The following is a 13,410-nucleotide window of genomic DNA, read 5'->3' on the forward strand; positions in this document are numbered from 1 at the left end:
CTCATGAGCCAACCTCTCGCTGTTGCCAAGATTCATCTTATTAGAGACATGTCCTGCAGCTTTCAGATTTCTGTAAGGGGCTTCTTCATATCCCATCCGGACCACCGGTTGATTTCTTAGATACAGCACCGAGTAGTGCACTTGATGATTTTTTGCCTAATTATGAGACAAGAAAGACGGGTTGATCGGCAGGGGACAGCTCGACGGGAAACAGCTGTTAGTTGAAACATTTATACACAGCCACCTCTCTGATATTTGTTGAAACGATCTGACCGACTTCAGATATCAATAGCAGATTTTACCTGCAAGTGATCAGATATCTCGTGTACGCCTCCCGCGTTAGCTGCGTGCCAAGCCATGCATGCCAATCTCAATAAGACGGGTGGTCGCAGGTGTCACGGAAACCATTTTTCGATCGCAGCCGCAATTCGCATGTCAAAGTCGCTCTAGTCTCGGCCGGCGCGCGGCTCACTGGCGAACAGATCCATCAGGAGGCCCTCCATGCCCGTGCCTTCGCGTGTCCATATTCTCATGTGTCGAGGCGCTAAACACGGAGGTCAGTGTGCCCCTACATCATTTCGGATGATGACTACGTCGACCAGTTGAACCAGAAACAGCCATCCAGACAGTGAAACAGAACGAATCTCCACAGGGAGCGAGCAGAAAGCCCAACCAGTTGTCCCCTGTTCCTGCGTCTGGGAGATGCCGGCAACTGCATCGAGGTTGAGCCGTGGCCACACACCGTTTCACGGGTTGGGTGGGTTAAGCGGTCCGTCCAAGCGGGGAATTTAAACGGGACGAGGGGTAATGAGGAGTACGATGATCAGAAAATCGACAGCAAGAAAGGGGAATTACGGGGAACAACCTGAAAACACTTCGAGACGTCTTCCGCGCCTTGGCCAGCCGGGGCCACGGGCTGCCGCCCTTAGCCTGACGGCCCTGGCCGTCGTGTGGTCGATCGAGGCGATCGGAGTTGGTGTCAGTCTCAGAGGCAAGAGTTTGGGCAGAAGGGTCGTCGAAGAATCATACGAACGGGTCCGAACTCCATTTCAGGTTCGTATTCGTGGGTGATGCTGTTAAGAGAGGGGTTGCATACAGAACATCACGATTTCTCATCAATTCATGGCAATGATGATGATGATCACCTGCTAACTAGTCCTTATCCAACGATGTTCAGGGTGCAAAAGGCTTGAATTGAAGTCTTGTATCGATCACGATCGATCTTTGAGAATGCACTAACTTATGCTTTCATGTTCTCCCAGAAGTTATCTCAATCACAGCCAAGCACGAATGCTGTCGGGGCCTTGTTGAATGCCGTGTCGGAAACGAAGTCAGCCAATTGGTCCCTGCGGTTGAGAGGAGACCTTTGCCCCCATGGACTCTGCAACCTATCAAAGACAAAATCTGCTCGATCGTTACATGTCATCCCTCCGCGCTTGGCGATGGCAGATTGCGAAATCGTTGACAAGATTGGATGTTCTTGGCACCTCGTTATCGTTGCCGGTGCATCCCGAGTGCGAGTGCGTGCATTGCAGCGGGGGAGCTGATACAGACGACCAACTTCCAGGATTGTTGATTAAAGCGTTGCCCGCACTTCTGACGTTTATCGAATCATTCATCCAAAGTCTGGACAGTTTCCCACCGGCACGTCGGCATCCGGCGGATGCGATGGCCGACCTGTCGCGGAGGATCGGCGCTATTGCAGCCGTCGCCGAACGCTGGCCCATCTGGGTGAAATAGTCTCGGCAAAGGTGCCGATTCAAGCTTAACCTGAAAGGCTTTGGGATGCTATGGCTCGTCATCTGCGCGCTGTCTATGGTCGTCGACCGATCCCGTCGGGAAGGCTTGTTCAATTCAGGCACTCGCAGCCTCGAGCCGGAGAAACACTCCGTTGGCCTAGGTGCCGTTGTCTAAGCATAGCTAGTTGCATCGAAGAAGGAACTGATTTGGATGTATTTGAGTACTTTATCAGTTCACCATACAAGCAGCATCGTGTTCCTTCACTTTGACAGACCTAACCGATGCCGCTAATTGGGAGAAGTACGTCTCACTGAGAAGACCGGAATAGCCAGCGGCCAAGACCTAAGGCCCCCGGCTTGACGGTGAAGTGTGTCAGAACACCACAAATGTTTAGTGCCAAGGTTTTCTGACTTTGAAAGCGTTCGAGACGTCTGCATCCGGATATATTACCTCGTCAGCGATGTGGCCGGGGAGGTCATTGTCGGCGACGGGCTCATCTCCCGTTGTAGGCGGAGTGCCACGCAGGCAAGACGCACAGGTGCCGACGTCTAGATCAACCACGCTGTCGGAAAAACACCCAGTTGCGTGGGCGAGCTTCTCCTCCCTGGACAAAGAATGAGTCCCAGACCCTATATGGGTTGGTGATCACTCATCTGCTCTGTGGCGCACCTGAGCTATGCTTCATCCGGCGGCTGATTGCCACCAATCTTGGGCTCTAGGCGAGATGCAGCCCAACATGGGTTTCAGAGAGCACAGAGAAAAGAGAGAATCATACTCAAGTATGCTGTCCCGGCCTGATGGAGAAAAGCGCTGATGGCCAGACATGCGAGTGGCGTTTCCCTCTTTTGGACTGTGGACTGATCGAGACAATACTGGCTGGTATTGAGACAAAAAAGGGCCTCGAGCCCGGTGAACCTTCCAACAGCCGCAGCTCCTTTGTAGATGCCAACGGACGGGCGTAGACTAGAACCGATATCTCAAAGACCTCGCATTGTCTCTGGAAAACGATGAATCTCACAGCCTACTTGTATGGGCGTTTCCTGACTCTAATGATGACCTGCCATCGTGAGTATCTTCCATCTCTCGCCTCTTCGCCAAGAACGTTTCGGATCGTCTTTCGGTAATTTTCCAGATCCTGCATGCATTCTTTCTAGCTGAAGGATCATGCAACTTTGCAAATCATCGCCCATTGGATATTTCCTGTCAGTGGTGGAGCGTTGGGAATAGCTATTGCCGATTCGCCCCCCGAATACCCGCAGTCATGATGGTCGACACGGATTGGCAATTCGCCGCGACCCTTCAGCGGGAGAGCTGGATTCTGTACTCCATTGGTATGGCGCTGGTCGTTATGAGATTGTAAGTTGACTGCAGCTTTCCACTATTGTATGGAAGACTGACTTTGGTGTTCTAGATATAGCAGAGCAAGACGACTTGGCGGGGTACAGCATTACCAGATCGACGATTATCTACAATTAGTAGCAATAGTGAGTCTTCTCAACGGACTGATTACGACTCACGACGGGGACATTGCTAACCTCAGCTCGAATTTCAGTGTCTATTCACCGCTCTAATAGCACTGCTAAACATCATCACCGAAAACGGCGGCTCGAATCTGTTCCCTATCGAGGACTATGCCACCTTCTCCCCCCAGGACATCCAAGCAAGAATTGCAAACTCGAAGCTGGTTCTCATCTCGGAACAATGCATGCTCAATCTCATCTACGTCCTCAAGGCATGCGTTCTCATCCTCTACACCCGCTTGACGCTCAACCTCTCCACGAGGCGCTTCGTCCGCTGGCTGGCATTGTATGTCGTCATCGGCTGGACTGCGACGCAGATCACAATGTTCTCGGCATGCCACCCCTTCACCGACTACTGGGCCGTGCCGCCCTCCAATCCCCAATGCGCGACCTTCGAGACCTACGCGATTCTACAAGCATGGTTTAACATCTCCTCGGACATGTTGATGTTGATGGTCCCGCTGCCTTTGATCATCAGGATGACGGCATCATGGAGGCAGAAGGTGGTTCTCGTCTTCATCTTCAGCCTCGGCATCTGCGTTATTGTCGCAGCATTCTTGACCAAGGTCTACAACCTCAGCGACCCGTACAGCCCCAGGTACATGTTATGGTACATCCGCGAGGCGAGCGTCGCGGTCTGCGTGTCCAACCTACCTCTTCTCTGGCCGCTCCTGAGAGAGTGGTTCCCTTGGCTGAAGAACCTTAAGACCGTCGGTGTCCTGCCAACGCCTCATCCTGCCGGGGCCTCAGGGCCGAAAGGAAAGGAGACAAATGTGAAGTCATCAACAGCGGTGGGCGAGAGGAGCCAGGTCGGACCCGCAGGTTGGCCTGCCGGGACAGCAGCGGTCATGAATAGGGACACGTTTCTCGAGTTTGGCGCCTGGATCCGCGCCGGGGATCTGGATCTACAGAAGCCGTCGCGGGCGACGCTTGCGAGCCCTAGCACCGAGCTCTTCCTGGAAAGCGGCACCGCGACGCCCATGAGCTTGCTGACGCCGGAGAAGAACCGCAAGAGTGCGTCGTCGGCGTCGCCGTCGCAGCATTCAGGGGCCACGATTGAGGAGTCTTACGTCGGGCAGTCGACTGCCGGGGGCGTGATGCTGGGTCCAGATCTTGAGCGGGGCGACTTTTCCTGGGAGACTCCTCAGTCGCCGAGGAGAGTGTGGGCGGGGGCCACGAGTCCAAAGTTCTCTTTGTCGTGATTAAGATGTCAGTGTTATTATGGAGATGGCTCTTTGTTCTTGGATGAGCGCTTTCTTTTTGTATGTTTAGGGATACCCTGGGTCTGCTAGATGGCTTTGCGAACATGTACAGAGAAATGAAACAAAATATTCCCGTACGCTGTGGTTCCCATGACTGTCGCTGGGCTGTCAATGTTGTCAGTTTTGGGTATGACTTGCGGGCGGAGACAATGTGGCAGTTCGTGTCGGTACTGTCAGAAAGTGACAGATCGAGAATCTGGTGTTCGAATGCGCGTTCGCATGCAGCAGAACTGTCTTCTTTGCAATTGCGGCGGTCGATCACGTTCGATGGTGCCCAACAGGTTCATGTCACGACTGGTTCTTCTCGGCAGATTCATGTCGTACTCGCGCGATTCAACCACTGTGGAAGTGCGACAGGGATATCTTACCAACTCCAAACACTGGGACGGGTACTTCGCGTTAGACAGTTCATATCTGTCTCTATGGGGAACGCTGCAGATCACAAGGCCAAGCCAACGACCTGCTTTCCATTTTAAGTATGAGGGCAGAAGATGTGAGGTATTCTTGGCACGGTGAGATATCTCATTTGTCTCGTGACTTCCTCTCTCTATAGTATCCCAATATCTCGATGATGACTCCTGTGAGTGAAGATGATGTTGAAAACTAAGAGGCAAATCAAGATGTGGTTGGTATCACTCGAATCGATTGCGAGTAAAATCTCAAGTCTGACGCTTCCACTCTCATTGCCTTGGTTGTGAATTGCCCCTCACATCCAAACCCGTGGCATTCTGAATTTTCACCCGCCGCGTGTTCGCAAATTTGACCGTCGGACGTCCGAATGCTTCAACCTTGGAAGTCGGCAGCCACGGTGGCTGGTGAAAATACTCGACAGATTTGTGGCTAGATAGGTGGTTAGGAGTGCGGTCCATTCCCTATTCATTTCAGTAAGCCCTCGGTGAACAAAATACCGCTTGCCACCACCACGAAGCGATCAACTATCACCACTCAGGCTGAATTGCCTTGATGCCCGGGGCAGACACACTCCAAAATAGGCGCAACGGTCACACACAAAGGAAATGAAATAGTTACAACTGGTCTAGCAGGTGAATCGTACCATCTGTTGGAAACAAAGAAAGCAGACAAAGCTTTGGAACCTGCATGAGCAATAGACGTCCATGGTTTCCAATAAAGGCAGGATCTTTCCAGAGTAGTCCCCTCTGTTGCGTCACAAAGAAATTTAGATCTAACGTGATGCAGTCCTCAAGAACCCTGATAATGATGCCTGTCCTTTGGTCTTGGTTGATGATCGTTGTGAGACTATACATGTCACTCAGCTAGGCACCAGCCAATCGATCGCCACGACTATGGCTATTATGAAGTCCATGAGACATCTACGTGTATTGAAACTGAACCATCTTTCATTATTCCCAAAGTCAAGAGAGGTTTCAACTGGACTCAGTGACCTAGTAGGAGGAAGCCAGTACTCAGCCCCTTCAGGCCACGTCCAGCCCTGGCCCCTGAGCCAGCCAGATCTGCTCAGCTGCCTGGAAATGGTGATGGTCTCGCATGCAAGATGCCGAAAACTGAGTCTTGCATCAATGCCATTTTGCTAATTACAATGACGGACCTGGGGCCATTCGTCTTCAATATCTGCGGAGTTGAGTCCAGGCATCGCACCCATACTCTTTCCTCACTCAATCACCGCAACTTACAGCCTAAATACCATCGACCATGATGCCATACTGTCTCTCGACGTCGTCCCTTTGTCACCCAACATTATATCATCCCGCCGAAGATGACAATCTTCATATCGCCGTCCTCCCTCCTGTCTGCATTCACCCTGCAAACCTGCAAGGCGACCATCACACACACCCGTTCACCTCGTTCAATCAACACCGATTCAAACCAAACCTCCCGCTTCCACGATGCTCTTCAACTGCCGCGCCAGACCACAGCCGCCTCCTCCTCCTGCCGCTGCCCCGCCGGAGCTGCGATTCCGATGCATGTATCCAAACTGCACCCGCAAAGCAGTCAAGTGCGAGCAGAAGGCCAAGGGCCACCATGCCATGCAGTCGCTCTACTGCAAAGATCGTGAGTTCTCTCTGCTTTCGGTGATTCCTTTAATTGTTGTGAAAGCTTGCTGACACCCTCTTCACAAGACGCATGCCGCCAGCGCCTCGACGACATGATGTGCCCGAGCCCGAAGGAATCCAGCATGGCCAAGTACTGCAACGACCGTAAGCTCTCTCCCCTCGGCTGTCCCTCATCGGCATCATCAGCTGACAAGCATGCCTCATGAGACCGCCGGTGTCAGTCTGAGGGCTGCTCCCGAAACCGGCTCCTGGCAGACGTCAACTCAGACTGGCCCTACTGCGAAAAGCGTACGTCTCCATCACACTTTTCCTGGTCCCCTCTCCTCTACATCAAGAGCCATTTCAGGCCACTTCGACTGACCCCTTCCCTCAGACACCTGCACATACAACGGCTGCCGCCAGAAATGCTCCGCCACCTCCAAGATGTGCGCCTCCCACACGCCGCTCTGCCTCATCCCGGGCTGCGACACGCCGCGCACCGATCACGGCCTCTACTGCCCCTGCCACAGCTGCTCCGACGCCAACTGCACCGCCGTCATCAACGGCGGCCACTGGTGCAAGCAGCACCGGCTCTGCAAGACGGACGGCTGCGAGCAGGGCAGGGCCGTCACCGCGGGCGGACGGTTCGAGGACTTCTGCTGGAACCGTGAGTCCCGGCCCCTTTCTCGCAATATCCCATACAGCATACTCACAAAACCACAACCCAGATCTTCCCAAGGCTTGCCTCGCAGCAGGATGCAAAGCCATCATCAGCGGCAGCGTGCGCTTCTGCCCCCAGCACGAGTGCATGTACACCCCCTGCCACGAAGCCAAAGACAACGCCCACGACCAATCGCGCCTCTACTGCGCAAGCCGTACGTCTCCCTCCGCCATCCTCCTCTCTCAGCTAACAAGAAGCTAGATACATGCCGCCACACGTCCTGCCCGCAACCAACCTCCAACCCCTCCTCTCCCTCGCTCGCGCACTACTGCATCACGCACACCTGCGCCTCGCCCTCCTGCTACCACCCCTCCAAGCCCTCCTCCCGGCACTGCGCGCTCCACGCCTGCCTGTCCCCCTCCTGCCCATCCCCGCGCACCGCAGACCCCCTCGCCGTGCCCGCCGCGCAGTTCTGCTCCGCCCACGAGTGCATCGCCCGCAACTGCTTCGAGGCCGCGGGCACGAACGACAGTGGCTACTGCGATGCCGCGCACGCGTGTGCGTCGCCAGGATGCCCCGTCCCGCGCGGTCCTGGGGGTGGTTGCTGCGTGATGCACGCGGCGATCATGGCCCGCCCGGCGCCGCCACTGTCGAGCACCGGCGCGACAGTCGGTGTCGGCGGTAGGGAGAGGGGGCGGGAGGGGAAGTACTACAGCCACATGGAGGAGGCGCTAGGCCAGCGGCTGCGCGCGGAGAGGGAGCGGCACGTGGCGGAGATGCGGCTGCAGGAGGGCGCGTGGCAGGCGGCTGGGTTCGAGAGGCGGCGGGGACGCAGGGAGAGGGTGAGGAGCTGCGATAGCGGGTATGTGGGCAGTCCGAGTGTGTCTGATGGGAGCAACTGCACTTTTGTGAGTTAGAATGTGTGACGAGATGGGCGGGTGATGAGATTTGTGAGAACTGAATTTGGGTGGGATGAGGGATGTGTTCGGAATAGACTTGGGATGGTCATCTGTTTCATGATTCTGCCGGGAAGTTTTAATTTTATTTGACTGTTTAACGAGTGACATCTGGCATTTCTGATATTGAGTTAATGAGCGGACGGTCATGTGTAGACCCGCAAACGAATTCCAACCAAACAAACAGGCTGCTCAAAAGCCGTAGCCCTTTCAAGCCGTGAGCGAGCAGCGAACCAGAGCAACAAACTCGAAACCAACGAGACAGACGCAATCGCATCCACAAGAAAGAAAACATGCTCGAAAGAGGTCGCGATGCGACGTGGGGTTGACTCATGTCATCCCCTGATGAGGTCCCATCGAGGTCCTTACGGATGCCTCACCGCATCCTCTCAGACGCGATGAGACCGCTGGCTATGCCAGGGCGACACCGGCAGGCGCGGGTGGGCGGGATCAGTTCACCAAACAGGCCAGACTCCAACATCCAACCCAACTTGGATTCCACGATATCCCAGCCGTGAGCAAAAGAAGCGTCTGCCAGCTGAACGCGCCTAAGCCCACGCCCCGACAAGACTCATGCCGAACGCGCCGAAAAAGACGAGCAGGCAGGCGTAAACGCGCTTCCGGCCGCGCAGGATGCGCCAGCTCTCGTCGGACAGGAAGTCCTCGGCGAGCAGCTCGATAAGAGCTGCAAACACGAGCAGGCCCGAGGAGATGGCGTTCATCGTGCCCACGAGGATAAGACCGAACTCGGAGTCCGGGCTGTAGAGGCGGTGGGTGGCGAGGCCGATGGCCTGGCCGATGGGAGTGGTGCAGCCGTAGGCGAGGGCCATCATCCAGGGCTGCAGGCTGCCGTCCGGCCAGGAGATGGAGGCGATGCGGGAGCCGAGGGCGAGGCCCTCGAAGGTCTGGTGGAAGGCGACGGCGATGAGCAGGATGACGAACTCGTGGCCGACGGAGACGCTGAGGGTCATGCCGATGAAGACGGAGTGGAAGAGGATGCCGACCTCGAGCATCATGCACTGGAGGATGTCCTTCTGGTGCTGCTGGGCGGGGGTGAGGACGATGCCGTGGGTGACACCGACGGTGACGGCGCGGGACTCCTCGTCGACGCGCTTGGCAAGCCTGTCACCGGCTTGCTCGTGCGCTTGGTCGTCGCGGCCGATGCGGGAGAGGGTGCGGCCGATGCTGTTGCGGCGGGCGCCGCGGCTCGGGGCCATCTCGAGCGGGTAGGAGCCCGGGTCGCGGTGGTCGTCTTCGTCGGCGGACTCGGGGCGGTGCGGGCCGAGGACGGAGGCATCGGGGGTGTGGGACATGTGGCGGGCGGGCGAGAAGGCCATCTCGATGAGGGTGACGAGGAAGATGCCGGCCAGGGCGATGGCACCCGGCATGGCGGGGTAGTCCTCGACCCAGAAGGAGCTGAGGCACGGGTTGCCGAGGAGGGTGAAGGCGGTCGGGAGGAGGTGGACGAAGGCGGTGGCGAGGAGGACGCCGGTGCCGAAGTGGCGGACGGCGAAGAAGAAGGGGCGGGGGATGCGGACGCCCGGGATGCGGGAGGCGATGAGAGGAAACGCGCAGGCGAGGAAGGAAACGCCGAGGATGATGAAGAGAGCGCCGACGTGGAGGGGGGTGTTGTACTTGCCTTCGTCACCGAGGCCGCCGGTCGGGCAGGTTGAGCGGCGGGTGACGCGAGCGGAGCGCTTGAAGGTAGCTGAGTGTGTTAGTGTTGTCACTCATGGTGCTGGCGATGGCGAGGTGAGGTTGAAGGCAGTGAACCTCTGGTTGGGATGATGAAAACACTCACAATGGGCGGTTTCCTTGGTTGCAAAAATGAACGAGGCGACGGCCTCGGGACTCTTGAGAGCCGAGATGATGGCTGAGCAGCCCACGACGGAAAGGGTCCAGCTCAGCCAGCCCCAGATGCTGGAGCGGGATGGGTCGGAACCCTTGAGAAGACGTGTATGGTCATCACCACCATGCACGTATTTGTTTCGGGGGTGGAATCCTTTGGACAGACGTCAGTTTGGCTTACGTTGTAATGAAGAGTGAACATCAACTTCACGATGTTATGAATAAGTCAGAGACAGAGGCACTGGAGGTGACTCACCGTGGTTCCACCCTCCCGAAACGGGCGCCCGTCGATCGGGCTGCAGACGCGGTAGGGTCTGGTAATTCATGTCATCACCCCGACCGTCGGATCCGTCGCCGGTGCCGTCGGTGCCGCGGCGGTGCTCGCGGGCGTTGGCGATGCCGTTCAGGTCCTCGCAGGTCGTCAGGTCCGGCGCGAGGAAGGGCGGGTTCTGGTTCCAATCGGGATGCTCCAGCGTGCATTCGTCGGTGCGCGAGGGACAGTTCATCGTGGCGGTGGGTGGGCGGCGTGCCGTTGGACACCTTTTGCTTCCTTCAAGTCTCTCCTGGCAATCGGCCTCAACTCGATTCGTATGTTGTACGGCAATCGACTGTGTGTTTGTGGATGTACGTAAGTAGTGACGGTACTGCTTCAACGTGTTGATCGTAAGAGCATTCAACGACTTCGATGCTTCAGTCACGGGCTCAAGGGGGTGATGTCGGACGATGATGTCAGGTACCCGCGTACCTAATATATGGGAACATAAAATAAATCAGTGGCCGTCTTCGGCATCTAGAATTTTTAGGGGCAGGGGTGTCCAGAAGCTGCTTCGGCCAAATGCGGAAGCGAGTCACACAGCCTCAGCTTCTCCGCCCTCCCTGTTATCGCACCTCGCGCACCTCTCTGGCTCTGGCAGCCACCGAGAACCTCTTCGGAACAGGGTGGATCCTGCATCTTCGAAGTCAGCTCAGTTCATCACGACTGCAGGCACGGTTCGTGAGGTTCCTTTCCGGCTCCAATGCTCTGGTTTGATGGCTCTTGCTTCATGTACATGGCTCGGGTGTCAAAACACTGATTCATGTCCATCGCCACGTCTTCAAAACTCTTCATGCCATTGCAATCCATCGGAATCGAGCGGCTGTGAGCATCACTCAAAATGATTGAAAAGTCCCGACATATTCAAGATGCAGGTGTCCTGTTTGATGATCGGGTGCTCGGGGCCGCGGTCCACAGGAAGGGTCTCGGCTGTTACTTGGCGCCTGGGGGAAGAGAACCTTGCCGGGGCCCGGTAGGCGTCTTCTGGGTCCTGGGATTGCCGGTCCGGCAACGGGGCTGAATGTCATTCAGCACGAAGAATTTGATGGAATATTTCTGGCATTTTCAAGAATCGCATCGTTGAGCCGCTCACGCTGGAAGATGACTGTTCTTCGCTTGCTCTGGTTCTACAAACTGATTCATCTTCATGTTTGCTGAATCCCTACCTAAGCTGACACTGCTGCTGACACCGAACAACTCTCACCACATTCAACATCTCACACATCGCCCTCCTTTGCGCCGAGGATAACCACAACACGAAAAGCGATAACATCCAAGTGCCCCTCTCGCTGCAACCTCCAAACGTCACTGCATATGCTTCACGCCCTCCCCGCACCCGGTTCTTCCCATCGCTGCCTTGGTCACATCGCGCCGCGGTCGCGTATCCCATCTCCCGTCCACTGATGGGCCTCCCACTTACCCCATGGGGCTCAGCGCTCCCGCTCTATTCCGAAGGCTTGCACCCAAGAATGAGATAGCCGACCCAGCGCCAGCGATAGCTGCGATAAGTCAGTTTCAACTTCCGACCTGCTGTCCGTAGTCTGGGCTGTTGTTTGTTTATCCGGGGACAAGACATCAATCAGGTGGGCGCAACCTCAAGGACCCGATGCTCGTCGTTCGTGACCACGGCGTTCTGCGGCAGCGCCCAGTCATGCCCTGCAAATGCCCAGGCCCCAAGACGGCTGGCGCCACCCCTTACTGACGCGTCACTTGAGCATCCGTGGCTGGGCACTTGGCCCTGCGAGCAAAACCACGAGCTTCAATTTGCTGCAATTTGTTTTGTATGCGGTGTAGAGTTCATCCCTTCCACCCTCAGAATTAACAGCATGCTGGGCACGCTTTGCACCGTTATCATTGGAGACGGCGTCCGATGATTGGAATGTGCTACGAGGTGCCCCGGAAACCGAGCGGCTCGGAGCCAACTTGCCCTCTCAGCCACGAAAATAATGAAGGGCAGCACATAGCAAACACAGTCCTGTAACTACCGTCACTCCATCCCAAAGCTGAAAGCGAGTGCCCTCGACGGCTCTCAGCTGGAAAGTTGCCAAGGTCTAGCTTCCAGCGCTGGGATGAATCGGTGCAAACCCGCCTTTACGTAAGATGCCAAGACACTTTTTGTATGGATGACTTTTGCGGTAGGGGCCAATCACGCCTTTTCCATTTGTCATCTGGCCAAGGTCGCACGATCATCATCCCAGGCCCAGTTCACCGGTGGACAGCCACGAGGATGAAGCTCAGACGAGAGTCGCAAGACCTCGGAAGAGAGTACAGTGGTTGCCATTTGAGGCACGGCTGAGGAACATTTGCAGTTCGGGGGGAGAGACAAGCGTCTTCTTCATGGGATTATGCAGGAACACCCATGATTGGAGCTCATGTCGTGGGCTCACCGGAAAACTGAATTTGTTTCCGCGCCGTACTATCACCACCATCTTGAACTTTCAGCCTCGGTGAAAGAAAGACATTGAAGAAAAAAAGGCCTTGAAGAGGCTGTGTTTGCCTACACCACATACCGACGCCAACTGCTCCTCACTTGTGGCTGAGGACCCATGATTGAAGTCCTGAAGCTTCGGTCTGCCGTCCTCCAAGCGCCAAAAGCCCAACGATGTCATTTCAACATACACATAACAAAGATATGATGGCATTTTCCAAACATCTCTATGACGAGTTTCCTCTTTGTTTTTGTCTTAGTTGAAGACAGGGCCTCATGTTTCAGAACGAAAGCCTGGTAACGCCTTCGCGTTGTGTCGGCCGGATGCGGGTTGGTTTTGCCACGCTGAGGCTGCACCACCAGCGACGCCGCCGTAGAGATCACCGATGAGGGCTGAAAGTTCTCTCTCAAAGCATTCGGAGTTCATATACCCTATATTGAATTCGCAATCCACTATGACACATGCTATTCCATCGACTACTGCATAACGCCAGCACATTGAATCCCAAGACTTCAACAGTATCACGGTACTCAGAAGGTATCTATCCAAGTATAACTAGAATTTTCGCAGTGCAATGTAAACCTCTATAAATTGGATGTAGCTGCGTTCAAAAGGTAGAAGGTGAATCCTCGTACTTCTCTAAATTTACGATTATTGAAGTTGGCGATT

General features: G+C 55.5%; 3 protein-coding genes across 3 annotated transcripts; 2 read left to right on the forward strand and 1 right to left on the reverse strand.

Moving 5' to 3' along the window:
• Positions 1-3,004: 3,004 nt before the first annotated feature.
• Positions 3,005-4,462, forward strand: CGCA056_v003463 (uncharacterized protein; the record flags this gene model as incomplete). Its single annotated transcript, XM_037318720.1, has 3 exons — positions 3,005-3,096; positions 3,152-3,224; positions 3,293-4,462. The coding sequence occupies 3 exons, from the start codon at positions 3,005-3,007 to the stop codon at positions 4,460-4,462; spliced, it is 1,335 nt and encodes a 444-aa protein (XP_037183090.1).
• Positions 4,463-6,387: 1,925 nt separating this feature from the next.
• Positions 6,388-8,112, forward strand: WRKY19 (putative WRKY transcription factor 19; the record flags this gene model as incomplete). Its single annotated transcript, XM_037318721.1, has 6 exons — positions 6,388-6,553; positions 6,622-6,699; positions 6,763-6,843; positions 6,929-7,201; positions 7,263-7,409; positions 7,457-8,112. The coding sequence occupies 6 exons, from the start codon at positions 6,388-6,390 to the stop codon at positions 8,110-8,112; spliced, it is 1,401 nt and encodes a 466-aa protein (XP_037183091.1).
• A 587-nt stretch (positions 8,113-8,699) lies between these two features.
• Positions 8,700-10,505, reverse strand: ZRT2-2 (Zinc-regulated transporter 2; the record flags this gene model as incomplete). Its single annotated transcript, XM_037318722.1, has 3 exons — positions 8,700-9,859; positions 9,953-10,153; positions 10,256-10,505. The coding sequence occupies 3 exons, from the start codon at positions 10,503-10,505 to the stop codon at positions 8,700-8,702; spliced, it is 1,611 nt and encodes a 536-aa protein (XP_037183092.1).
• Positions 10,506-13,410: the final 2,905 nt, after the last annotated feature.

Source organism: Colletotrichum aenigma, assembly GCF_013390185.1.
Source record: "Colletotrichum aenigma strain Cg56 chromosome Unknown KSG_Cg56_contig02, whole genome shotgun sequence".
NCBI lineage: Eukaryota > Fungi > Ascomycota > Sordariomycetes > Glomerellales > Glomerellaceae > Colletotrichum > Colletotrichum aenigma.